We start from the raw sequence: 26,464 nt of genomic DNA on the forward strand, positions 1-26,464 counted from the left end.
CAATCAGTCAGGACTCCCAGGTGGGACATAGTTATATAGTATAGTAGTGCAGTGATTTCACAGCTAATTCTCAGTCACTTTATTTCTGTATTTCTGGTCAATAAGAGATTGTCTCAGTCCGGGTCACACATCCAGATACTGAACTTGGCCTAGCAGATCTTAAACACAAGTCCTGGTCCAATGTCCATAAGGTCATGAAACACATGTGATCTCTAGCCTTACTATACTTTGTTTTTAACAGTATATGTCAGGCCAAACCAGCCTCAAGACACATTTGATAGAAGTGACCCCGCAGGTGGATGAGCTGAGAGGGCGAGTCCATCTCTGCAATGGAACCTTGGTCCATCACAATGACCCTGAGAACACAGAGACAACAAGAGACATGAGTTTGAGACATGAGATAGAGAGACAATAAGAATGATGGGCCAGAGAGAAGAAAAGAAATAGATGGGTCAGCAAAATAGAAAATAAAAAACAGCTGAGCCAGAGACAAATCAGAGAGACAAGAACAGATAGATTCATCAGAGAGACAACAGTCAGATGAATGAGAGAAACAAATTAGAGAGAGAGCAAGAGATTGACGGGGATAGAGAAGTCTGACAAATCAGAGAGACAAGAGAATGGTGACTCAGAGTAGAGTCAGAGAGAATGAAAGACAGCTGAGTGAGACAAGTTAGAAAGACAACAAAAAGGGTCAGATGAGTAGAATCAGAATCAGAATCAGTCTGATGTGTAAAAAAGGACAGAAGCCTAACCTTTAAATTGATAAAATCCTTCACATATTTTGACAGTGATGACGTTACCTACTGTTGTATGTAGTGAACAGAGAGGGAATGTGGATAGTCTAATATAAAACAAAATAGTTTTTATGTTAGGTAATTATTGAGGTCTCTGATATTTGAATAATCTTACAGAGCCACAATCTTAATAGGCAGGACATGAACAACTCTACACAATTCTCAAAACTAGAATACAAACATAGCTCATAATTATGCATCTGGACAAGAAATGATCAGTTAATCCAAATGAAAACAGAAAATAGAAACAGTGAAATGGTACCTGGTGTAGTCCATGATGGTGTTGAGGCGGTGAGCAATGGTTATGACTGTGCAGTGATCAAACTGGGTACGGATGGTGGACTGGATCAGCTGGTCTGTCTTCAGGTCCACAGCTGCCGTGGCTTCATCCAGAACTAGGATCCTGGTATTCCTTAGCAGAGCTCTGGCCAAACACAGCAGTTGTCGCTGACCAAGACTGCAGATAATATACAGTAAAGTCAGTTGCTGTGATATACAGCCAGTTGATGTGTGATGTACAGTTATTGTTTGATGAGCTGAATGATTAGTCTTGTACACTAAAGCTCTCTTACAATGTTGTGTTATAAATCTCAACCAGTGTGACAATGTGATGAACCTGATTACCACTCCCACATCCTAAAATCATCTTAGTAGTAGTTTGCTGCTCCTTCTGTCGATGAAAAGAACAAAGTTGGATCCAAGCAGCAAAGTTCCATATACAATACACGCAATAAATACTTCACTGGTAACATTTCCAACTGTATCAAGAGTGGGTCAGGTAACTCCTCTGCTCTAAAAACACTCACTGAACTATCGAACAGTCTCACTACTTCCATCCTTATCTAAGTGTATCAAAAGTTGAGCTTTTAAGCAGCTCTCAAAATCGCTATTACAGAATAATAAACTTAATCTAGACCAGTCAACTTTTAAGAGCAGCCACTCCACTGAAACAGCTGTGTTGTCCGTGACAGAAGCCCTAAGAGCAGCTAGAGCTGCAGGTGAGTTCTCAGTTTTATCTTGCTGGACCTATAAGCAGCCTTTGATACAGTGTACCATCCTGCTGTCTGTACTCACCGACATGGGCATCTGGGGCAAAGCACCCTGTCGGTTTGAATCAGTTCTTGGAGCCCTACTCTTTGCGTTAACACAAACTCCTCCTTGGGTCTAATTATCCACTCGCATGGCTTCTCATATCACCGCTATACAGACGCCATGCAGCTAGGTCTCTCCATCATGATATCAATATCACATCTTCAACTTTTATCCTAGTCTAGGTCATGAGAAACCTGGGTGTTTGATGACCAGCTCTCCTTCTCTGATATTACATCATCTCCCAGTCATGTGTCTATACACACACAAGAAAAATCAGGTCTTACCTGACTCAGTACGCACTTCTTTACCTGATCTCCTTCATTTATTGGATAGGAATGACTTCGTTCTTACACCAAGGTCTCTTACTGCACTGAAGCCTTAGTGATGTCGCTCACACAAAAAGCATCTGACACATGAGCAAATGTAAATACTACAAACAGCTGTGGTTAGTTACAGCACTGTATCATAAATTCATCACACATCCACTGCGAAGCATTACCAACACTATCATCTTTAGTGAACTCCAGTTGTTTCAGTGTGGGTTGACAGGTTCCCAGGAGCATGACTGCATTAGTGAAAGAAGTATTACAAAGCCTTCAGGGTCTCCAGAGTGAGCTGTGTGAAGTCTGATACATGTCCTCAGGTGATGTCACGGTGGTGTTGTGTTATACATTACCCTTGGTGTTAATTTTAGGGTAATACACCACCGCTGGTGTTGTGTTAGTATTATATATCAGCACTTGCTGTTGTGTTAGAGTTACATCACCCCCTGGTGGTAAACAAGTAAGAGTAGTCCAGGTGTGTTTTGGTGGGTCTACCTGAGGTTCTCTCCTCCTTCACAGCATTGATGGTTCAGTTTTTGTGGCAGTGCTGACACAAAGCTGTCAAGATGAGCCAGTTCCAGAGCTTTCCACAGAGCTTCATCTGAACAAAGATCAAAGGGGTCCAGATTCATCCTCAGAGAACCAGAGAACAACACTGGGTCCTGGAAATGAAAGGTCAGAGGTCACTTTAAAGCCTTTGACTGTTACACAAAACAACAGTTCAATACACCACTCGACAGGAAACCTGGCCACAACATTCACCTGTTCATCAGCCATGATAGTGAGAGCCACACTGTGCCTGAACCGTTATTCAACCATTTAACAGTAAGGAAGGTTTGGTTCATACAGTGTATGTTATAACATGTTATGTTATGAATATAAAACCGCATTCAAATATTATGTCCATTGATCCATGCTGAGAATTAGATAACAAACTATCATGGTGTCTGTTTATTTACTACTGAAAGATTTTTTAGCCTTAATTGTTGATATATTTGTTGTTTTCCACTGCACATGCTAATTAGTTTCCTTCTGTCTGTGTGAAGTACTCGATGCATACTGTAATATCTGTAAAGTACTCACTACATACTTTAATAATTGTAAAGTACTCACTTCATACTGCAATAACTGCAAAGTAATGCATAATATACAGTGAAAGTAACAGAAGGTTGGTTTATGTATTTTAATACCAAAATGAGGTAAAATCATCCATCGATCACTCAGTCAGTCATGAGTTTCTCTTACGATATTGATTGATTGTATTATTGAAATGATAATACTGCAGTATGTGTACCACAGTATTTGCAGTATCAACCTGAGGAATGATGGTGATTCTGGATCTGAGATCATGAAGGCCAATCTGAGCGATGTCGATCCCATCGATAACAATCCGTCCCTTAGCTGATTCCAGAATCCTGAAGATTCCCAAAGTGAGAGAAGATTTTCCAGCTCCCGTTCTTCCAACAATTCCCACCTGACAATTTATAAACTTTATCAATGAATATTCAACAGCTACAAGTATATTCATGATACATCATTAAGTCATAACTGAAGTCCTAAAACTGTAACTGACCACAGAAAAACATGCATACTTTTACTGTGTTTGTTCCTGACATGTTTCCATTGCCTTATAATTGATAATAAAGTGTTTGTGACTCTAATCTTGTGACTGCTAACCTTCTCTCTGTTCTGGATGTTGATGGAGATGTCCTTTAAGGCCCAGCCCAGACCTTTACGGTACTGCAGTCCATAATCTTCAAACTGGATGGTTCCTGTGGCTGGCCAGGTTGCTGGCAGGACACTGCCTTCAAAGGTCCATGCTGCCTGGGAAGACACATCATGTCAGGAGCGGTGGATGATCAACACCCACAGGAACATAATCAAAGTTCCACTGCAACATTAAACCCATCAGTAAAGACAACTAAAACACTGTGAGGCTATAAAAGAAACAGAAAAACAATCATTTTATTATGTAGCCTCATTAATGAAAGCATAGAACAAGTTGTGTAGTGTGTGTAGGAATTGTCTGTACTAGTTTGAATGTTATGCATTGCCCCTGGTGTTCAGCAACTAATGAACTATGATAAATATCTATATCTATCACAACGGTCCCTAACCCTTAGTGTTTTATGTCTGTCTTGTCATTACCTATTTTATTTTTGTAGTTTCCCTCTTGTGTCTTTACTTCCTCCCGTGTGATTACCTGCCTTCTCATTCATGTGTCTCACCTGTGTCTCGTTATTCACAACAGTATTTATGTGTCCCTCTGCACTTTGCCAGTTTGTTTTGTTCCCCAGTGAGTTACTTACCAGTGTTTTCCTCACTGCCATTCGGAGAGAGACTGTTTCTGTGACCCGTTTCCTGAGATCTGCCTGTTCCCTGACGGTACCGTTGCCTGATTCTGTCTGTCTGTGTTTCGACCCTGCCTGCCTGACGACATCTCTCAGTTTTTTCCCCATCGGTTTCCTCGCCTCTTTCCTTTGGGCTTGCCAGTTTTTCTGGAACGCTGTTGTCAGGATTAATTGATTTAGATCAATAAACTGCCTGATTGTTAACTGCCTCTCTGGTCGTGCTTTTGGGTTCAACCTTCGTGTCTTGAGCCTGACAATATCCAGACACAAACACCTCCACAGCTACAGTCCTCTAGTTGTCTTAATGTTCACATTTACTTGTTGTAGCAAACAAAAAAAATTGATGTGAACAACATCACAGACAACAAGGTTACATTACTAAAACAGCTTGTGTTGCATTCTCAGAACTAGCTTTTAGGAAAGATTTCCAGCATGCACCTGGCACATGGACATAAGCTTGGTCTCATTTTTGATGTTGCATTATTGTTACTGGCAGTATTGTGTATCGCATTGTGTTCTATGATGTTCCACAAATCCTCATGAGCTCCTTAACATATCAATGCATGTGCTTGTAAGAATTGAAGTTGTGCCTGTTGTCATCACACTACATTACAATATAGAATACTGCCAAAGTATGTTTTAATAATGTACAGTAACTGAGAACCCGAGAACCACAGTAATATAGAATCGGTTCCTTTTTGCCTCTTCAGCATATCTTTGTCCAAATATAAATCAGGACATAGTGTAGGGACAGGCGGTTCAGAGATGATTTACCTCATGGACAAATTAAGGAGCACAGAGATGTTTGGCTCAGAACCACTTCAATCGGATTCATAATAGAATAATAAATACCTGAGTTCATTGTTAATGTAGACTGATTAAACTGAACGTTATTGACAGATCTGACATACCAGCTCACTGCTGCAATACTAGAGAAACAAAACAAAACAGAGGTATCATGTACTGTAAAACTGTACTTTCAAATCAAAACGGAAACACAAGAACGATAGTTGACAAAATATCAATTTTTACATGTCTGACAGTAGATGTGGTTTGTGTGTCTGTAATTTAGGTTTGTGTGTGATTATACCCGTCTAGCACTGGGAAGATGTTGGTAACCCTATTCAGCAAATTCTCAACATAAAACTATGCTGAAACCCAGATGCTGGCTTCAAGAGATGTTAGACTGTGAGCCACAGATTACCATTTCTGTAAAAACCTGTTTCTGCTATAAAGAAGCTAACCTCTTTGGGTGTGTTGTCATACTCTTTCACTCGCTCCACTGACACAATGTTGTTCTCCACGTCAGTCCAGGATCGAACAATCCAGCTCAGGATTCCTGTAACCTGAAAAATCATAAAAACATAAATGCCACCATCATCCATCTAAAGCATTATTTGTTTTATCTGTTTGTCTTTCAGGTGACACAGGAGTGAAAGTTCCTGCCAACCACTGCAGAGAGCTGAGCTGAAGGTCCAGGTAGCGGTACCTGCCACTCAGTGCTTTATGTCAAACACAATTTGTTGCTGTGAAGCCGGTGAGTGATGATTAGCTGTTTTGATGGTAAACAGTCAAACACTAATCTATTTTTTAATTCATTCCATTTCTAGCTTTGTCTTTTAAATTGCGGTTGCTGTTGCTGGCTATGTATATAAAACATCTGTCCTAAGTGTTGGTGTGGATCAATTTACACAGCGTACTTTACATTTGTCACAGCTGCTGACCCATGTCCATATTTAGAGATCGAGATCATTTGCAAGATTACATCAGTACAAAGATGCAGGTTATAGTTAATAACTTAGGTTGGTAGGGGCTGATTGCTTAGCCTGCTATGACACTAACTTGGACAGACAGACATACAGACAAGACAGACCCACCCACCCACTCACTCACTCAATCATTTGCAATAAATAGCTTATCATGAAATAATATATCAATGACAGAAAAACTTGACTGTGTGTAAGTTTAAAGAAAAAATGCCAGTCTTGAAGCAATTCCTTGTTGATGAAATGCATCAGGTCAACACAGTTTCTGGCAGTTTTCTTCTAAATGCAGTACATAAGATATTTCACTATGTATTCTCTACCTGAGCTGCAAAAACATTCAGTTAATGAGTAACTAAACTATAAACTCTGCCAGAACAATTTTTATTATTTCCTGGTTTCAGAACAGTTGATTTAACAGAGGCATAAACTTCTTTTAACCTGGAGAGAGTGAGAAACGGCCAATCCCACAATGCCTGGACTTAGTTCATCCCGATTTCGTACTGACAAGATAGCTGTAGCCAAAACCAGCAGATTCCCCAAAAACTCCAGATTCACTGCCAGCCACCTGAGAGAGACAAATGTAATTAAAACAATTTGAATATCTTTAAAAAATCATCAAACATTAGAAATATCTAAATATGAATATATTCAGCAGAACATATTTCATGTAGTTTGAATGAACCTGGTGGCGATGAAGCGAGGGAAATAAGCTTCCTGGTTGTTGTCGATGTGACGGTCGGCCTGCAGTATGAAGTGCTGCTGTTTACCGAAGGCTCGGATGACAGCAGTGCCCTGCACCGTCTCATTGAAGTGGCTGTAAATTGGCGAGCGACTCACTGCCTCCAGTCGTCGCAACTGACATGATGACGCCACATAGAAACACTGAAGAAAAAACGCACAGAAAATGGTCATTTATAAAGACTTCAAGCTCAGAGACGTTCAAGAGAAACCTTTACCTGTATGAAAATGTAGACACAGGTCAGAGGGAGGAGTACCAGCCCTGTAATTGGCGTGGCTAACAACACAATGATGCAGATCTCCAGCAGCTTGAACAGGTAGCCCAGCATCATCTTCAGCCCATCAGGAATCATGCAGTCAATGGCATCGATCTCTTTGGAGAAACGGTTCAGGAGGTTTCCACTGGGCGTCACCTCAAAGAAGGACATAGGTGAATGCAGGACACTGTGTAGAAGATCAGCATGAAGGTGACGTGAGGCTACGATACCACCCAGAGCGATGGCAAGTGTGGTCCCAAACATGGCCATCCCTGAAATACAGACACTGAAGTCACCAGGAGACCACAAGTCTGGCTTCAGTTTGAATGCACTTAATGTAAATTTATAGTCCCACCTTGAGTGAAGCCGAGTGCTGCGAACACGCACAGTTTCAGCTCGTGGTTACTCTGGGTGCCATTGACAGACACCTCGTCAGCCCAAAGGCTCAGCCAATAGTTATAGGCCAATGAGGCAGTTTGCTGGAAGGCACAGAGGAAGATGATGGTCATGATGAAGGTCAGGCCGATGGTCCTGAAGTACTCTCTGTACATCTGCAGTTTCACCTGACAACATAAGCAGAACTCTGTTAATCTCACACATTCCCTGTTTGATCACTGAATCTCAGAGAAAACAAAGAAATGAGAAAAAAATGTTTCATTTAATCCAGAGTTTGTTTCTTCAGTTTGTTTCTTCAGTTTGTTTCTTCAGTTTGTTTCTTCAGTTCAGTTCTTCAGTTTGTTTCTTCAGTTTGTTTCTTCAGTTCAGTTCTTCAGTTTGTTTCTTCAGTTTGTTTCTTCAGTTTGTTTCTTCAGTTCAGTTCTTCAGTTCAGTTCTTCAGTTTGTTTCTTCAGTTCAGTTCTTCAGTTTGTTTCTTCAGTTCAGTTCTTCAGTTTGTTTCTTCAGTTTGTTTCTTCAGTTTGTTTCTTCAGTTTGTTTCTTCAGTTTGTTTCTTCAGTTCAATTGTTCAGTTCAGTTCTTCAGTTTGTTTCTTCAGTTTGTTTCTTCAGTTTGTTTCTTCAGTTCAGTTCTTCAGTTTGTTTCTTCAGTTTGTTTCTTCAGTTCAGTTCTTCAGTTCAGTTCTTCAGTTTGTTTCTTCAGTTCAGTTCTTCAGTTTGTTTCTTCAGTTTGTTTCTTCAGTTTGTTTCTTCAGTTTGTTTCTTCAGTTCAGTTCTTCAGTTTGTTTCTTCAGTTTGTTTCTTCAGTTCAATTGTTCAGTTCAGTTCTTCAGTTTGTTTCTTCAGTTTGTTTCTTCAGTTCAGTTCTTCAGTTTGTTTCTTCAGTTCAGTTCTTCAGTTCAGTTCTTCAGTTTGTTTCTTCAGTTTGTTTCTTCAGTTCAGTTCTTCAGTTTGTTTCTTCAGTTTGTTTCTTCAGTTCAATTGTTCAGTTCAGTTCTTCAGTTTGTTTCTTCAGTTCAGTTCTTCAGTTCAGTTCTTCAGTTTGTTTCTTCAGTTTGTTTCTTCAGTTTGTTTCTTCAGTTTGTTTCTTCAGTTTGGATCTTCATTCGGATTCCTCAGTATGGTTCTTCAGTTCAGTTCTTCAGTTTGTTTCTTCAGTATGGATCTTCATTCGGATTCCTCAGAATGGTTCTTCAGTTCAGTTCTTCAGTTCGGTTCTTCAGTTTGTTTCTTCAGTATGGATCTTCATTCGGATTCCTCAGAATGGTTCTTCAGTTCAGTTCTTCAGTTCGGTTCTTCAGTTTGTTTCTTCAGTATGGATCTTCATTCGGATTCCTCAGTATGGTTCTTCAGTTCAGTTCTTCAGTTTGGTTCTTCAGTTTATTTCGACAGTTTAGTTCCTCAGTTTAGCTCTTCACTTTAATTTTTCAGTTTGGTTATTCATTTGTTTTTCAAGTTGTTTCTTCAGTTCAGTTTATATTTGTAAATAAATGACTCCTCTTTTTTGCCTTAAATGAACACGTCTCATTGTGTTTTTATTTAATTCTTACTGTAGTTTGTATGTTCATCGTTAATCCATATAGAGTCTGCCTTTTCAACGATATTTAATTACTTTCTTTTATTACTTACATTTGGTTGTGCTATTCCATAGTTGTAATATTGTAATACTACTTCATTCATATTAATAGAAACATTAGAGTTGCTGATGAAAAGAAGGACCCACCCTCCCTGTGTGAGCCTTGTCAACCTCTGTCAGTTGACCAGCAGCCTCAACATCCAAATCCTGATCATCAGCCTCCATCACCTGAACACTGGCACTGCTCATATCACAGCTGGAACACACACACAGAAACACACAAAGAAAAAACACACAGAAACATAAATACAGAAAACAAATCACACACAAACAAACAACACACACATATATAAAGAGTGTGATAGCAGTGGTTATGAATGTAAAATTATGTAAAGTTTCTTGATAAACCTCACCAAAAACATTGTCCTCCATTTGTAGACCATATAATGTACCAGGAGAATAGGTGACACCAGTAATATCCCCCACTTCATTTTGTTTTCATATTGATTTCCATTGACTTCAGTGTCAGCATGTAACTGGAGCTGCTCATAACCATACTTTAGATCTAGTTATGTCCAGAAGAGTTGATGTATTATCTGTGTCAGCACACAGACCATTGCTGCTTTTTCTTTGAAATCAGTCTTAATCCTGTGAGGGTCAGCTGTGCCAAAACTGTCAAGAAACTGTCCCAGCCTGCTATCTCAAATAATATTTTTGTGACCAAGTTCAATAATGCTAAATGAGACATTCGACACTATTGATCATGATCTTTTAATGCAGAGACTAGAGGGTTGGGTTGGCCTATCTGGGTCAGTACTAGACTATTTTTTATCGTATCTTACAGGACGTGATTTTAGTGTTCATCTTGGGAATTTTAGCTACATTTTATCTGATGTGGTGTTCGTCAGGGGTCAATTTTAGGCCCACTATTGTTTAATTTATTCAAAAACACAATTTGTCCTACCAGACCTATGCTGATGATCTAGGCCCTATTAACACACAATTACAATGCATCAAGAACATTGATAACTGGGTGTCTTGTAATCTTTTACAGTTACATAATGACAAGATGGATCATGCCTATTGGGCAAAAAGTAATTGACCAGAAATCTCTTTTAAATGATCACAACTGTCTCTGCAAAGTGTCACACAGGCTCACCTCACATTAACAGCATAGTTAAAACTGGATTATATTATTGAAGAAATATTGTGAATGTAAGGAGCTTTTTATCTCATGAAGACGCAGAAAAACACGCCCATGCTTTTATTTCCAGTTGGCTAAACTACTCACAGGAATATCCAAAAACCAACTCAACAGTAGTTACTCCAGAATGCAGCTGCCAGTTTAAGGTAGAAAAAAGGGAATACAACAATTTTACAGATGTGCTGAGGTTGTTACACTGGCTTCCAGTAAATTTTTTAATTGATTTAAAAATGTTATTGCTTGTTTTTTGAAGGCTATACATGGGCTTGCACCTCAGTAACTTTCTGACTTGCTTGTGATCTATGAACCTGCTCAACTCCTCAGGTCAGCGGAAAAGGCCGTCTGATTATTGAGATGAAAACTGCTGAAACTGCCTTTAGCTTTTTGATGCCTAATCAAATCAGATCAGCAATGATTTTGAAGTCTTCTTTTTCACAATGTTTTAATTATATTTAATGTGTGTATTATTATTGATATATAATGACTGATTATTATTTTTTGTGATTATTAAAACATTTGAACATCTGTTTGTGTTTTTACCTGATCAGCTGCTCCTGAGAGAGATCGATGGAGAAATCAGTCATACTGAGGCGAGACACCGACTTCCTGCTGCCTACACACACATCCATAAATACATACATATTGTATGTACATACACATACACGTACACACACACACACACACACACACACACAGACACACACACACACACACACACACACACACACACACACCAATCAGTCACAATATAAAAACCAGAAGCTGGTTTTAATGTTGCGTGTCTGTGACCTGTATTAACAAAGTTTATTCTCAACCCTCAGTTTATATTAACTTTGTGATTTCACTAATGTTGTGACACACACACATAATACACACACACGCACACGTGATTTTATATATACATACATGAGAGACAATTTCATGATTCAGCAGGACAATAATCCTAAAGATATAGCCAAAGCAACCAAAGAACTTTTCAGGGTTAAGAGGCGGAATATCCTCTCTTGGCTGAGTAAGTCACCTGACCTCAGTCCGACTGAACACCAGACTAACGGCAGAGACCCTACAACTAACCAGAGCTGAAGGTGCCTGCTGATGTCTGCAAGTGAACGTGGGCTTGGACCCCCCAGGGAAACTATAGTAGTTACTATGGTTTTATTCTCTGGTTAGTTTAGTTACTTTGGTGTTATTGTTTGGTTAGTTTATATAGTGTGGTTTTATTCTCTGGTTAGTGTCATGTCTTACTCTTGTCACGGAGGGTGGCGCTCTCTCTGTGCTGGTTTCCACTGAAGGTTTGGATTAATTTGGCGAAGGCTCCCTTTCTGTCCATCAGCTCCATGTAGGAGCCCATCTCAGAGATCTGACCATCTTCCATCACCAGGACCAGGTCTGCTTTAGACAGGAAACTGAGGCCATGAGTCACCAGCACACGGGTCTGAAAACCACAGCAACACACATCACAGGGTTTAAAGAGGACTTAGTTCTGGACTGTTCCAAGTACGACATTAGACAGATCTACCTGAACCAGTTATCTCCTGCACCACAGATGACTGCTGTAAGAATTAGCACAATTTGGGGCAGGGCATTAATCATAATTATCATGCAGGACCATTTTAATTATTCAAACAGCAATCAGCATCATAAAACTAGTAACCATTTGTCTGGAGGATTCCAGAGTCCAGAGTAAAGGATCAGATACGTTACAGAAAACACAGGTAACTTCTTTATAGGGTAATGAGCTGAAATATAACCGTCACGTGGAAGCAGCAGGTGCAACAGTGGTATTTTAATATGGAATAGAAAATCAGTCATAATTTCTAAATCCACTCATTTAGTGTGTCAGTGGAACAGCTGACTCAGCTTCCTGGTGTCCAGAGTGATTCTGATTTCCTACAAAGACAGTCAGGATTTTAGGGTTCAGAACGCTATACACCCCTCAATCCAGATGACTGGGTTCTTGTAATGCTTGATAGTCAGAGCCATGGGTGGATCTGCAATGTTGTCAAAATGGGTCACAAATTACAGATAACCACCAAACCAGTCCCAGAAAGGTGCGTTCCTCATTTTTGAAAAGTTGATGCATCATGCAGTCCAACAGGCAGCACAGTGAACCAGAGGAGCTTAAAGTCTATTTGATGATTCAAGAGGCATTTAAACATGTCAGTGTTTCCACTACCATTGCCTTGGCAACACCCCACACCCACCCGCACCACCGCTGAAAACAAAGAAAAAAGAAAATCATAAAAAACAAACACTGTCATTTATGTTATTAACTAATGTATGGTCTTATATCAGTTCAGTGTGAGAGTCTCTTCTTGTTTTGCTTTTATTCCTCTGCTTCCTGTTTCACCATGTGTGTCTTAGCCCCTCCCCTCATATACAGTGGGGTGGGGCAGAGACAGGTTGACAACTCGTTATGTTAGGTGCAAGGTGAGAGTCTCACCTTGTCTTTCAGGAGTCCTCTCGGTCCAATTACTCGATCAAAAATGTGTTGTCCTACATGAGCATCAACAGCTGACAGCGGGTCATCCAACAAGTAAACATCTGACTTCCTGTAGACAGCCCGAGCCAGACTCACCCTCTGCTTCTGACCTCCGGATAGGTTAAGACCCTGCAGTCAGAAAATACATCATCAATAAACTACAATGACAATCCACAGTAGAACAGGGTAGAACACAGTAGAACAGGCAACACTGACCATCAGGGGGTCCATATTTAATTAAATATGAGCCTTACAGTGGACAAAACCCTTATTCCTGAGGTGGGGTCCAGTTCCAGGAGACAAGGTCCTGTAGAAAGACCCTTACCTCTGAGGGGAGGAAGGGGACTCAGGTTCCTGTAAATATACCCTAACTTCTGGTGGGGGGACGGGGTGGTGGATTGGTTCAGTACTGGTACCTTCTCCCCAATCTCAGTGCAGTCTCCTGCAGGCAGGAGGTCCAGGTCTGGCAGCAGAGCGCAGGCCTCCAGCACGCGATGGTACCAGCTCTGCTTCCTCTCTCCACCAAACAAAACATTGTCCTTCAGGGAGGCATTCTGGATCCAGGCCTGCTGGGGGACGTAGGCCACTGAACCCTGCACCCCACAGTCAACAGAAGCTTTAATAGTGTTACTGAACGAGAGCTATGAGTTACATCATTTTTTCTACATGTCTAAATTGTATCTGAATGTTTAATATTTTAGCTGTGACACAGTGGGTGTGGTCTGTTCATCGCTTAGCTCAATGAGCTAGCGATGCTAAGCAACAGAGCTGAAGAAGTTAAGTGATCCTGAGTTTCATGTTGCAGATGTTAAAGGGTGAGTGTTAGAAACCAAGCTGTGTATGGAACCAGTGTTGAGCTCATATAGATGTGTTTTCATGTTATTTTATGGTTGCCAACACTGCTAGCCTTGCTTAACAGAGCTAAAATGTTAGCTTGGTCTCTGACATCACACATACATGCTTTTTGTGGAACAGCAGATTCAAAGAGCTTTGAAATAAAACATTAGAGTTGAAGAGTCATGCTGTGGAGACAAAGCAGGAAATAGATAACTGGATAAAACACTCCAAAATGGCGTCCATTCATTAAAAGGAAATTTGTTCAGTCACAATCGGCAGCATGAGCTACTGCACATGCTCAGTAGTGTTTCTGTCTGGTCACACAGTAGAAAACTTGAAATTCTGAATTTAATAAATGTAAATTATCATTTTTGAATGTAATAAATATGAAGAAAGAACAAGTAATATAAACAATAAATGATGTTTGTCATCACCTTGATGGAAACGGAGCCACGTCTCCTCTCCATCTCTCCTAACATGGCCGACAGCAGAGATGACTTCCCTGATCCGACGTGGCCGACCACGGCCACCAGAGTGCCGGTCTTCGCCTTCATGTTGATCCTCTGCAGACACGGAGAGCAATCATGGGACCAGGAGAAGAACCCGCCCTCGATCACAACACCATGTCCATCTGGGGAAAAAACATGAGGTAACAAGGTTCCATGCCAGTAAACATGGTTCAACATGGTAGAAAAAGAAGGGGTAAACATCGTCCCATAATGTGGTTTTATGTGGTTCCACGATTCCCACACATGATTCTACATGGTTTACCATAGTTCTACATGGGGAAAAGGGTAAACATGGTCCCAAGGTTTCACCTAGTTGTGGTGTTAGGGTTCCAGTACATGATCAATACATCTGACTGAACATGATTCCACTACATAGTTCATATTGGTTACACATTGGTTCCACATTGGTAAAGATGGCTCCAACATATGGTTCTCTGTTCTTTAACATGGTTCCCCATGGTGAAACATTATGGTAAACATGGTTCCAGCCGAGCAGCAGGTCTCTGTCTCATGATTTTGTCTGTCTGTCTTTCCTGTGTCTAGACTTCTTCACCTTTCTCCTTCCTGTCTGAACAAGTTTTAAGATTATTCTGAGCTGACACTAAACATATCAAATGTGCAGTATGAAGGGAAAATATCTAAAAATCACCATTAACTGACAATGACTCAGTGGCAATGTAGAATCCTGTATTCACCTGCCTCAGTGTTGTTAATCTTCCTGGTTCATAGTCTGGAATATAGTTGAAGCTCAGGGGAGACACGGGAACTTGAATACTAAGGAAAAGAATACTATATACACTTACATATATATATATATATATATATATATATACAGCGGGGGAAATAAGTATTGAACGCATCAACATTTGTCTCAGTGAATATATTTCTGATGGGGCTATTGACATAACATTGTCACCAGATGTCGGTAACTGTCACAGCCGGCTATGTCTCTGTCTCACTCTCAACTCTGCCACATTTCCTAATCAGCCACACTGTCCTCACCTGTTGCCCCCAGCTGCACTCTATCTCCAATCAGGCCAGTATATATGCATCCCCGGTTCCCTCGCTCTTTGCCAGATTGTTCTTAGTATCATGCTAGACTTTCCAGCGTTCATCTCCGGCCCGACTCCTCTGTATCGACTCTGTTCGTCCCTGACCATCCTGCCTCGTCTCTGCTCCAGTAAGCGCCTCAGCCTTCTGTCACCGAACACGAGTTCTGCCTGTGCGCTTCTTGGTCCCCGTCTGCCCGCCCCTGTGGCTGTTTGGCGTTCTCCAGTTCCGACATCGCAACGTGAGTGCTTCCCTGCTGGTTTCCCGATCCTTCACCTGGCTTTGATTACTCGCCTGCCTGCCCCTTCCTGGTTCATCTGCCCTGCTGACTGCTCACCTGGTCCTGATCCTCCTGCTCCCTTGACAACATCTCCAGCCTGCTCCCTAACACACGGCACCGCCAGCCCCAGCCTTCGGGTCAACGAATTTTCCCCTGTGTGTGTGAGCTGAGTCACCTCGATCCACTCACCTGACCCACGGCTCTCCAGCCCCTGACCCCTTCCTCTACCCCTAGTACCCACCTGTGTGTATTCTCTCTGCTGGTTCATAATTAAAGCTCATTACCAATCGTACCTGTGGTGGTGGTGGTGTGTGGTACTGCAACTGGGTCCTACCAAAATCCATTACAGGTAACAACCCAAGTAATCCACACAAAGAAATCAAAACATGTCCATAAATTAAGTTGTGTAATAAAGTGAAATAACACATGGAATAAGTATTGAACACATGAAGAAAAAGGGGTGCAAAAAGAAACCAGCTGAAATCTGTCAGTATTTAGAAAGCAATCCTGCTTTCCCTATCAGTGCAAATTAACATCAGCTGGTTTAGTCCTAATTGATGGCCTATAAATAGGTTTCTCATTACCAAGGTGTCACACAATGGGCATCTCATGATGGGTAAAAGCAAAGAGCTCTCTCAAGACCTTCGCAACCTTATTGTTGCATAACATACTGATGGCATTGGTTAAAGACGTATTTCTAAACTTCTGAATGTTCCCGTGAGCACTGATGGGGCCATTATCCGGTAGCGGAAAGAACATCATTTCACCATAAACCGTCCATGACCAGGTGCTCCTCGCAAGATTTCTGACAGAGGAGTCAAAAGAATAATCAGAAGAGTTTCCAAGAGTCAAGGACCACTCGCAGAGAGCTTCAGAAAGACCTGGAATTAGCAGGTAAAGTTGTTTCAAAGAAAACAAGTAATGCACTCAACCGCCATGGCCTCCATTGTTGAAGAAAAAGCATGTTGAAGCTCGTTTAAAGTTTGCTGCACAACATTTGGACAGGCCTATGAAATACTGGGAGAATATAGTCTGGTGAGATGAGACCAAAATTGAACTCTTTGGATGTCATAGCACACACCATGTCTGGAGGAGAAGTGGCACATCACCCCAGAAACACTATACCAACAGTGAAGTTTGGATGTGTGAACATCACGGTGTGGGGCTGTTACACAGCATATGGTACTAGCAGACTTCATATAATTGAAGGAAGGATGAATGGAGAAATGTAGCGAGACATTCTTGATAAGAATCTGCTGCCATCTACCATGATGCTGAAGATGAAACGAGGGTGGCCATTTCAGCAAGACAATGATCCCAAACACACAACCAAGGAAACTCTCAACTGGTTTCAGAGAAAGAAAATAAAGCTGGTAGAATGGCCCAGTCAATCACACGACTTGAATCTAATTGAAAATCTATGGAAAGAACTGAAGATCAGAGTTGATAGAAGAGGCCCCCGGGAACCTTCAAGATTTGAAGTTTGTGTGGAAGAATGGGCCAAAGTCACACCTGAGCAATGCGTGCCACTAGTTTCTTTTTTTTCCCTGTGTCATTCCACTTTATTACACATAACTTAATTTATGGACATATATGTTTTGATTTCTTTGTATGTGTGGATTACTTGGGTTGTTACCGACATCTGGTGACAATTTCATGTCAATAGCCTCATTAGAAATTTCATTTCCATGAAATGCTTGTGACAATGTGATTTATTTCATTTCACCTGGGTAATTGGGACACATGATGTAATCATTGCACCTGGTCAAAAGTGATTACTGATGCATTTAAATAGGAATAAACAGAGGATTGTGTCTGAAAACAAAATTATTCCAACTTTATGGGCAACAGTGTATTTACTGAGAAAAATGCTGACGCATTCAACACTTATTTTCCCCGCTGTATATGGCCGCAGGTTTATGGATGAATTTTGAGTTTCGCTGGAGATTAACAAAACTGCCTGTTTTTTCTCTCTTCCCGTGGACTGTTCCCTCTACAAGCCAACGCTCAGTGACTCGGTTGATGCGCTGGTGGAATACAACAGACTCTGTCAGACATTTAATTATCAAGATAACAGCATCAGACTAACAGAGACTGGTAGTGGACACAACCTTTCTCTGATCTTTTCGTGGATATTCACGCTGCTTCGTGTTGAGTGCCACTTGTGTGCGACGGTCGCATCATAAAGTTGTTCACATGTTACTCTGGATAGTACGACCTCAAACTGGAAAAACATCTGTCAAAAGTCTGGAGCTATACTAACAGTTTCCCACAGCTTCCTGTCTTTGTCATAAGCTAGGCTTCAGCAGTCTTCACAAGTAATACAGCTGTGTGTGATGTCATACCTGAGGTATGAGGAAGTCTCTCCACGTTGTCGGACTTCAGTTCGTCTTGACACAGGAAGTTTGTCAGACGTCTGAGTGAGACGATGGCCTGATCACAGCAATTTAGACTCATCATAGAAACATTAAGAACAGATCAATTCTTTGACAATAGATCAGAAAACTAAAGTGGAACAGATGTTTCAGAGATACATTTAACACATTAAATCTGTCAGACGTTGCTCAGTGTCTCCTGTTAATAATAAACACTCTGGTGTCTGTAATATGGGAGAACCACAAGGCTCCACACTATAATGTTATTCTTATTATTCTGTTATTCAGTTTGGATTGGAAATGCTGACGTGCCTGCATGGTGGTGCTCATGGCAAATGGCAGCTGACTCAGAGGAGTCTTCAGGATGTTGATGAGAGCAACAGAAACAAAGATTTTCTGAGCGTCCAGAACATTATGCTCATCCATCAACACGAAGACGCCAAACACTGACAAGGCCACCTGAGAGAAGAGAAGAAGGCAAACAACTGTTTACCTGTTTATCTGTTCCCCTGTTTACCTGACCAGGTGTTACAATCACATTGATGTTTATCTGACCAGGTGCGAGTCAGAGTCAGGGGTTAAACTCACCAGGAAGGGGGAGGAGTTGAATGAAGCCAGAGAGACAGAGTAAAGGATCTGAGATTCCTTCAGGGCGTTCAGTTCTCCGTCTCTCAGCACGCCGACTCGTCGTAAGAATGCTTCCTCCCAGGCGTAAAACTTTAGGATCTTCACGCCACTCAAGATCTCATTCATCAGTTTGATCCGATCATCCATGAACTTCATCTGAGCCTCCTGATGAAGTCCAGCAGCAGATTGTAGAGAGCAATGTTCAGATTTCAACCAGTCGGCACAGAAAATATTCTAATTACAAAACAAAAAACAAAGTGTTTCCTCGGAGTGTAACTGTCGTATCACCTGCAGTTTGCTTCTCACTTTAGCGATGACTCCGTTCAGAGGGAAGATCAGAACAACAGCAGTGATACCAGCCAGAGCAGATACACCAAGCAGCTGTCAATCAATCAGTCAAATCGCAGATAGATCAATAAAACAATAATCCAATGAGAGATTAATGATTTTCAGAGGTGGAGATAGAATTAGCGAACTGTCATCAACCTAAAGATTTGATTCATTCTTATTATCTGCAAAGACACAAGCTGCTTCCAGCCTTCCTGCTGTGTCTATGATGCGTCTATGATGTGTCTATGATGCGTCTATGATGCGTCTATGATGCGTCTATGATGCGTCTATGATGTGTTAACCATCTGTTTACCTGCCACAGGAAGTAGAAGCAGAGTGTGATCTCGATTGGAGCAATCCAAATGCTGTTGAAATAAACCACAAAGTCCATCAGCTTCTGAGTGTCTGTTGAAACCAGATTAATGGTTTCTCCCAGAGTGCACTGCTGCCGCGCCGCACTGCTCATCACCAGACTCTGAGGATAAGAACAGGGAAAACTGATCTCAGTAGGAACCAGCTTCTATACCTGTCTGTCTGTCACCTGTCTGTCTGTCTGTCACCTGTCTGTCTCCTAACCGGTCTGTCACCTGTCTATCTGTCTGTCACCTGTCTGTCTCTCACGTGTCTCTCACCTGTCTATCTGACTGTCACTTGTCTGTCACCTGTCTGTCTGCCACCTGTCTGTCTGTCTGTCTCCTGTCTTGCTGTCACCTGTCTGTCTGTCTGTCACCTGTCTGTCTCCTAACCGGTCTGTCACCTGTCTATCTGTCTGTCACCTGTCTGTCTCTCACGTGTCTCTCACCTGTCTATCTGACTGTCACTTGTCTGTCACCTGTCTGTCTGCCACCTGTCTGTCTGTCTGTCTCCTGTCTTGCTGTCACCTGTCTGTCTGTCTGTCACCTGTCTGTCTCCTAACCGGTCTGTCACCTGTCTATCTGTCTGTCACCTGTCTGTCTCTCACGTGTCTCTCACCTGTCTATCTGACTGTCACTTGTCTGTCACCTGTCTGTCTGCCACCTGTCTGTCTGTCTGTCTCCTGTCTTGCTGTCACCTGTCTGTCTGTCTGTCACCTGTCTGTCTCCTAACCGGTCTGTCACCTGTCTATCTGTCTGTCACCTGTCTGTCTCTCACGTGTCTCTCACCTGTCTATCTGACTGTCACTTGTCTGTCACCTGTCTGTCTGCCACCTGTCTGTCTGTCTGTCTCCTGTCTTGCTGTCACCTGTCTGTCTGTCTGTCACCTGTCTGTCTCCTAACCGGTCTGTCACCTGTCTATCTGTCTGTCACCTGTCTGTCTCTCACGTGTCTCTCACCTGTCTATCTGACTGTCACTTGTCTGTCACCTGTCTGTCTGCCACCTGTCTGTCTGTCTGTCTCCTGTCTTGCTGTCACCTGTCTGTCTGTCTGTCACCTGTCTGTCTCCTAACCGGTCTGTCACCTGTCTATCTGTCTGTCACCTGTCTGTCTCTCACGTGTCTCTCACCTGTCTATCTGACTGTCACTTGTCTGTCACCTGTCTGTCTGCCACCTGTCTGTCTGTCTGTCTCCTGTCTTGCTGTCACCTGTCTGTCTGTCTGTCACCTGTCTGTCTCCTAACCGGTCTGTCACCTGTCTATCTGTCTGTCACCTGTCTGTCTCTCACGTGTCTCTCACCTGTCTATCTGTCTGTCACTTGTCTGTCACCTGTCTGTCTGTCACCTGTCCGTCTGTCTGTCACCTGTCTGTCTGTCACCTGTCTGTCTGTCACCTGTCTGTCTCCTAACCGGTCTGTCACCTGTCTGTCTGTCACCTGTCTGTCTGTCACCTGTCTGTCTGTCACCTGTCTGTCTGTCTGTCACCTGTCTCTCTGTCACCTGTCCGTCTCCTAACCGGTCTGTCACCTGTCTGTCTGTCACCTGTCTGTCTGTCACCTGTCTGTCTGTCTGTCTGTCTGTCACCTGTCTGTCTCTCACCTTCCTGTAGACGAGGCCGCTCACAGCCGTCTTCAGTCTCATCCCCACAGTGAAGCAGCTGAACATGTAGTGATGGTGGAGCAGCGACTGCAGACAGGAGAGCAGGAAGAGAAGCCAGGCGAACAGGAAGCCTTTCCACGTCGCAGCTTCTTTGTCCTGTATGAAGTCCAGCAGAGCACTGACAACAACAAACAAACAAGAACATCAACTACTAACAACAAACAATAAACAACATCAACAATAAACATTAATGACAAACAACAACATAAACTATAAACAATAAACAACTACAAAGACCAAACATTGACCTGATAGCAAATTCAGAGTTGCCTGGAATGGACACAACAGAGCATCTTCAGGTAATACAGGTACTATGTTCACCTGCACTCTTATCACCTGAGGCCTGTACTACGAAGCAAGTTCAACATACCCAGGATAACTTTTAGTTATCTGGCTTGACTGAACCTAACACTGACGTCCTGTTAACCTGTACGACGAAGCTGTGTGTCAACGGGCTCAGTTAACCCTGGGTTTACCTGTCCGGTTATCAGCATGTTCATGTGGAAACAGTGGAGTTATAAATTATAAGCAACATCATCAGAAGCATGAATGAAGTTCTTAATATGATATGAGAAGACACGCTGATACTTGCTGGTAAGTTAGGGAATAACCACGTCCAAAAGTGATATTCAACAAAGTGAAATGTAAACAATTTGATCACATGACTAGAATAAGAAAAACCATTTTTGAATATAATTACTATTAAAGTAAGATTAAGGATATATTGTAAATAAATTGATGGATTATCATTATGTTTCTTACTCAGTATTTTGGCTCTTCAGTCTGATGATGAACAAACTGTTTTGAACATTAGATGCAGATAAAACAGTTAAAGTTAATGGCAGACAGTTTCTTCTTCAGAGAGCAAAGAAAGAAAAGAGGAGAGAAGTAGCTGATGTCTGATGAGTCAGTCTGATTGAAATGTAAATCAGATTTATTATCATGGGAAATATTCAACAGGATGGCGCTGAGAAATCTGACCACAAGTTATTAAAGGCAACTGTTGAGTTCAAACTCAGATAAAAAAAATTTTAAAATTTAAAAAAAACTCTTAAGAAAAAAAAAAGATAATCAAAACAAGGATGATTGGAACTTAAGTTTCACTTTCTGTTTCTGCTGAGTTCAGAGGTCAAATCACAGACAGGTGGAACACCTGAAGGGCTCTTAATGACTGGTGTGTATGTTTGTCTGCATTCATGTTTTCTCTGTTATGTTGTTAGGGAAAGAAATAAATAAATAGATAAAAACGTGTGAGGACTCGTGACTCGTTCGACTACATGACACCACTGGTCCCAAATGAATGAAGATTATTAATCAGAAGTGTTGCATTTAGTTTAGGTGTACACATAATATATAACTTTGCTAAATATTAAATGATTGAACTGTAATGTTGAGCAGCATGTATTGCATAGTTTGGTTTGATTGATTTATGGATGTTTGTCCCTTTACCTTGGTTATGTTTCCTGTTATTAGTTATAGGGATGTGAGTATTTTTTAATGATATTATTTAAGTACAATGCTGCAAACTAAAATGTGAAAGTATGGTTTATTGTTAGTTTAATTAAGTATAACTAAATGAATGTACTGTAAAAAATAAATGTAAAAAAAAAATTTGCTAAGTAAATAGGAGGTGAATAACAGGTAAATGAGGAAATGTCTAAAGAAAGGATGCATTTTATTTTGAAAACAATGGAATTTTGTGCATAATTTTCTTTTGTTTCTTTAAAGGTTATCAGCCTAACAGACTCTACTAATCACTCACGCACTATTAAAACAAAACTGGACTGAGAATAAAGGGAAGAAAAGTAAAATGAGCCGTCCTGTACATCATTAATAGTCAACCAAGGCGTTTGGGCAGGAGCTTTACAAAAATCTGGTGCAAGTTAACAGCAACCAAAAACGTTAGGAAAGGTTGTTACAACCCGTTCCCATATTGGCAACAAAAAAGCCATTAATGCATGTAAACGTACAGAACCTTAACCCTGTTAGAGCCAGACAAACACACCTGTCAGGTTGACTGAATGTTTACAATTGATGTAATGAGCCATAAACAATTTCACAGCATTCAGAGCAGAGTGAGACATCAGTAAACATATCTCTGAACTCTCTGACTCACCTGAGCACCTGTGGCACAGCAAACATGAAGGCGTCATGGAGGAGGAGGCACAGTGTCCCACACAGGAAGTACAGTCCAAAGCTCCGCCCTAGAGCGTGTATAAGGAAGAGGCTGCTGACCTGCCCCTTCCTGTCCGTCTTCAACAGGTGAGTTTTTTCTGTTGGTCTTGCAGAACATTGTGACCAGGACAGGGACCAGGATTGGGGCCAGAACTGGATCCGGGATGGTCCAGAACCTGTAGGCTCCTCTCTGCAGAAAATCAAAACATACATACAGATATGGTGATTTCTTGGGACGGGGCCTGTGCTCACCTGTTGTCTCCGAGTTCAGTGTCACCAATCACAAAGGCTTGATAGTAAGGTGATATTTGCCTTGTGAGTAGCTGCCGTATACTTCGCTACACCTGTTACTGCCAGTGAGTTAGAATGACATTTACCTCTGATGCTAGTCTGAAAAGCTGGATGTCTCATCATTTTTTGCTCCTAAATTCAGACAAAACAGAGATGCTGGTCGTTGGCCCGACCCGACACAGACACCAGTTTGATCAAGTAACATTGACTCTTGATAACTGTGTGATTACTCATAGTCTGACAGCCAAAAATCTGGGTGTCACTTTCGATCCTTCCCTCTCCTTTCATCAGCACATTAAAAATATCACCAAGACTGCCTTTTTTCATCTACGTAACACAGCTAGGATTCTGTCTTTTCTGTCCAAGACTGATGCTGAAATCTTAAATCATGCTTTTGTTTCATCAAGATTTGATTATTGTAACATTTTGTTTTCTGGCCAAGTGCTCGTATTAAAAGTCTTCAAATGGTTCAGAATGCCGCAGCAAGAATTGTTACTAAATCCAGAAGATTTGACCATATTACACTGATTTTAGCTTCCCCTCATTGGCTCCCTGTCCATATCAGATCAGACTTTAAGGTGCTTTTGATGGCATATAAGGTTCTAAATAGACTTGCTCCTTCATTTATTTATGATCTGCTTAAACCTTATACTCCATCTTGTGCTCTCTGTTCCCAGAATTCAGGGCTCCTTTCTGTTCACACAGTTAAAAAGATGTCTGCTGGCTGCAGAGCCTTACTATCAGACTGTCTGACTCTGTTCAGACTTTCAAATCTAAACTTTAAATGTATTTTTATGCCTCAACTTTCAGTTAGATTCTTATTCTTTTACAAACTCAGGTTCTGTACCTGCTGTCATCCTACCAGCAGCAGGTGGGCCTCAGTCTCAATAAATCCATAAACTCAGTACATTGTAGTCCAGGTTGTTCTGCCGACGAGATCACTGTAAACTTTCTGAAAATCACTGCATCATTCTAAGCATTTGTTTTTCCCTTCAAGCACATGAAGCGCCCCGGCTGAGTGCCTCTCTCTCGCCCTTCTCCTTCTCTATCTCCTTCCTGTTACTCTCCGCAGGTCCTCCCGCCTTCAGAGCATTATAGTTTTTATCAGTAGGAGCACTACAGTTGCCACTACATTACTATTGCTGTTACTGCCGCTACTGTCACTATTATTAATATTTCTATCATTGCATGTTCTTGTTCTTTTCCTCTGTGCCCTCTCTTGCTCTCTCTTGCTCTCTCTCTCCAACCCAACTGGTCGAGGCAGATGGCTCCGCCCACCCTGAGTCCGGTTCTGCTCAAGGTTTCTGACTCTTAAAAGGAAGTTTTTCCTTGCCTCTGTTGCCTCAGGCTGCTCTTGGTGGGAATTGTTCAGTCTCTGTAGATAATATTAGAAAGAGAAGGTGAATTGACTTGACTTGACTAGTCATGGAGATACATGAGTGATAGCATTATGATAGGTGATGCTAATGGTAATGTTAACCCTGTGCATATATAGATTTATATAAAATAATTTATGAAATAGCTGGAGAGATTATTAAAACTCAAATGACATCATCAGACATAGATTATAGAAACATATGAAGAACAGCAGCTTCCAGTCACATGACCTCCTCTCCACCATGAAGACTAGGACTGTGTATTTGGAAACATCTGCAAGATGTTGAGCTTTATCGCCAAGGAATCGGTCTCAGCAGTATGACATCACTGTGACATCATCTATGTACATAATTGTTTTTAACAACATAAATAAATCATAATTTATTTTAAATATTAAATGAGTCGTACTGCAGCTTTTTACAGTTCTGAGTCCAGAACTTCTCCAAGTCCGTCATGATCCGGATAGATGAGTCTTGATCCCGCAGAGACCACAGATCTTCAGCCTGCAGAGGGCGCCGGTAACCCTGAACCACCAGACTGACAGGAAGACAAAAACACTTTTTCTTTAAATTAATGATGTCACTGTTAATTAGTGTAATTATTATTATCGTAAATATTGTTATTATGAGGTTTTGTACTTGTGTGTCTGACGGACTCAGTGTAACGAGCCGTGGTGGAGCTGAGTGACAGGATGTGAGATTATTTAGAGGGTTAGAGTTATTGTCTTTATTAATTAATTTCCATAAGAATAAAATAATTTATGATGAATCTATATAAATACATTAATGGTAATTATTGCAAAAAAACAAATTTTAATTTGTTCTAGTCTCAGAGGAAATAATGCTGCTGTGTTCATTCTGAGTTTGTGATGTTTATTTTCATAAAAACAGAAAAACCGATTTTCAGAATAAAAACCTGTCGTGGTCCAAACAGCAAGACTGTGTTTCACAATAAAAGCCTGTCACTTGTCAAACTGTGGATCTTCCACCTTCAGGTGGGCAGTTTGTTTCAGCAGGTTAAAGATTAAACACCTTTCATGTCTGTGACAGCAGTGTAGCTGTTGTAGTGGATACAAAGACAATAATAATAATAAATGATAATAATGAGATTGTTGCTGTTGTTAGTGAGTTTTGATGATTTGAGTTGTGATGTTCGTACCTGCTGAACCAGAAGAAGAAAAACTTGGAAAGAAATGAAGCATCTTCCTCTGGACACCGGTTCTAACATGAGAAAAGAAAAGTGTGTTTTAGTTACAGAAAGTTGATTCATTATCTATCTATCTATCTATCTATCTATCTATCTATCTATCTATCTATCTATCTATCTATCTATCTATCTATCTATCTATCTATCTATCTACTTCCTCTACAAGCTGCTATGAAACCCGCCTCCTCCTCAGCTCCTCCTTTTCCTGCCATGTCTGACTTCCTTCTGTCTTTATTCCTGCTCTGAGTCCTTATGCAAGGAGCAGGAACAGAGCAGGCCGTGTCTGTTACCTGGATGTTAGAGTGTCTGTTACCTGGATGTTAGAGTGTCTGTTACCTGGATGTTAGAGTGTCTGTTACCTGGATGTTAGAGTGTCTGTTACCTGGATGTTAGAGTGTCTGTTACCTGGATGTTA

General features: G+C 41.3%; 1 protein-coding gene across 1 annotated transcript in view; it reads right to left on the bottom strand.

Annotated features, from left to right (window-relative positions):
* Positions 1–247: 247 nt before the first annotated feature.
* LOC111238747 (multidrug resistance-associated protein 1-like) overlaps positions 248–26,464 on the bottom strand; it is a 29,494-nt gene continuing 3,277 nt past the window's right edge. Inside the window, exons 6-30 of the mRNA XM_022768417.1 lie at positions 26,002–26,063; positions 25,252–25,380; positions 23,117–23,365; positions 20,941–21,118; positions 19,303–19,464; positions 18,948–19,040; positions 18,621–18,824; positions 18,345–18,491; positions 18,003–18,090; positions 14,253–14,449; positions 13,398–13,574; positions 12,943–13,110; positions 11,745–11,934; positions 11,040–11,112; positions 9,443–9,551; positions 7,680–7,887; positions 7,286–7,596; positions 7,012–7,211; positions 6,768–6,894; positions 5,808–5,909; positions 3,890–4,036; positions 3,528–3,686; positions 2,708–2,874; positions 1,060–1,254; positions 248–356 (exon numbers count right to left, since the gene is read on the bottom strand). Coding sequence (XP_022624138.1) covers positions 248–356; positions 1,060–1,254; positions 2,708–2,874; positions 3,528–3,686; positions 3,890–4,036; positions 5,808–5,909; positions 6,768–6,894; positions 7,012–7,211; positions 7,286–7,596; positions 7,680–7,887; positions 9,443–9,551; positions 11,040–11,112; positions 11,745–11,934; positions 12,943–13,110; positions 13,398–13,574; positions 14,253–14,449; positions 18,003–18,090; positions 18,345–18,491; positions 18,621–18,824; positions 18,948–19,040; positions 19,303–19,464; positions 20,941–21,118; positions 23,117–23,365; positions 25,252–25,380; positions 26,002–26,063 — 3,951 coding nt within the window. The remainder of the gene's footprint in view (positions 357–1,059; positions 1,255–2,707; positions 2,875–3,527; positions 3,687–3,889; positions 4,037–5,807; positions 5,910–6,767; positions 6,895–7,011; positions 7,212–7,285; positions 7,597–7,679; positions 7,888–9,442; positions 9,552–11,039; positions 11,113–11,744; positions 11,935–12,942; positions 13,111–13,397; positions 13,575–14,252; positions 14,450–18,002; positions 18,091–18,344; positions 18,492–18,620; positions 18,825–18,947; positions 19,041–19,302; positions 19,465–20,940; positions 21,119–23,116; positions 23,366–25,251; positions 25,381–26,001; positions 26,064–26,464) is intronic.

Source organism: Seriola dumerili, unplaced genomic scaffold, assembly GCF_002260705.1.
Source record: "Seriola dumerili isolate Sdu_G_001 unplaced genomic scaffold, Sdu_1.0 BDQW01001588.1, whole genome shotgun sequence".
Lineage (NCBI taxonomy): Eukaryota > Metazoa > Chordata > Actinopteri > Carangiformes > Carangidae > Seriola > Seriola dumerili.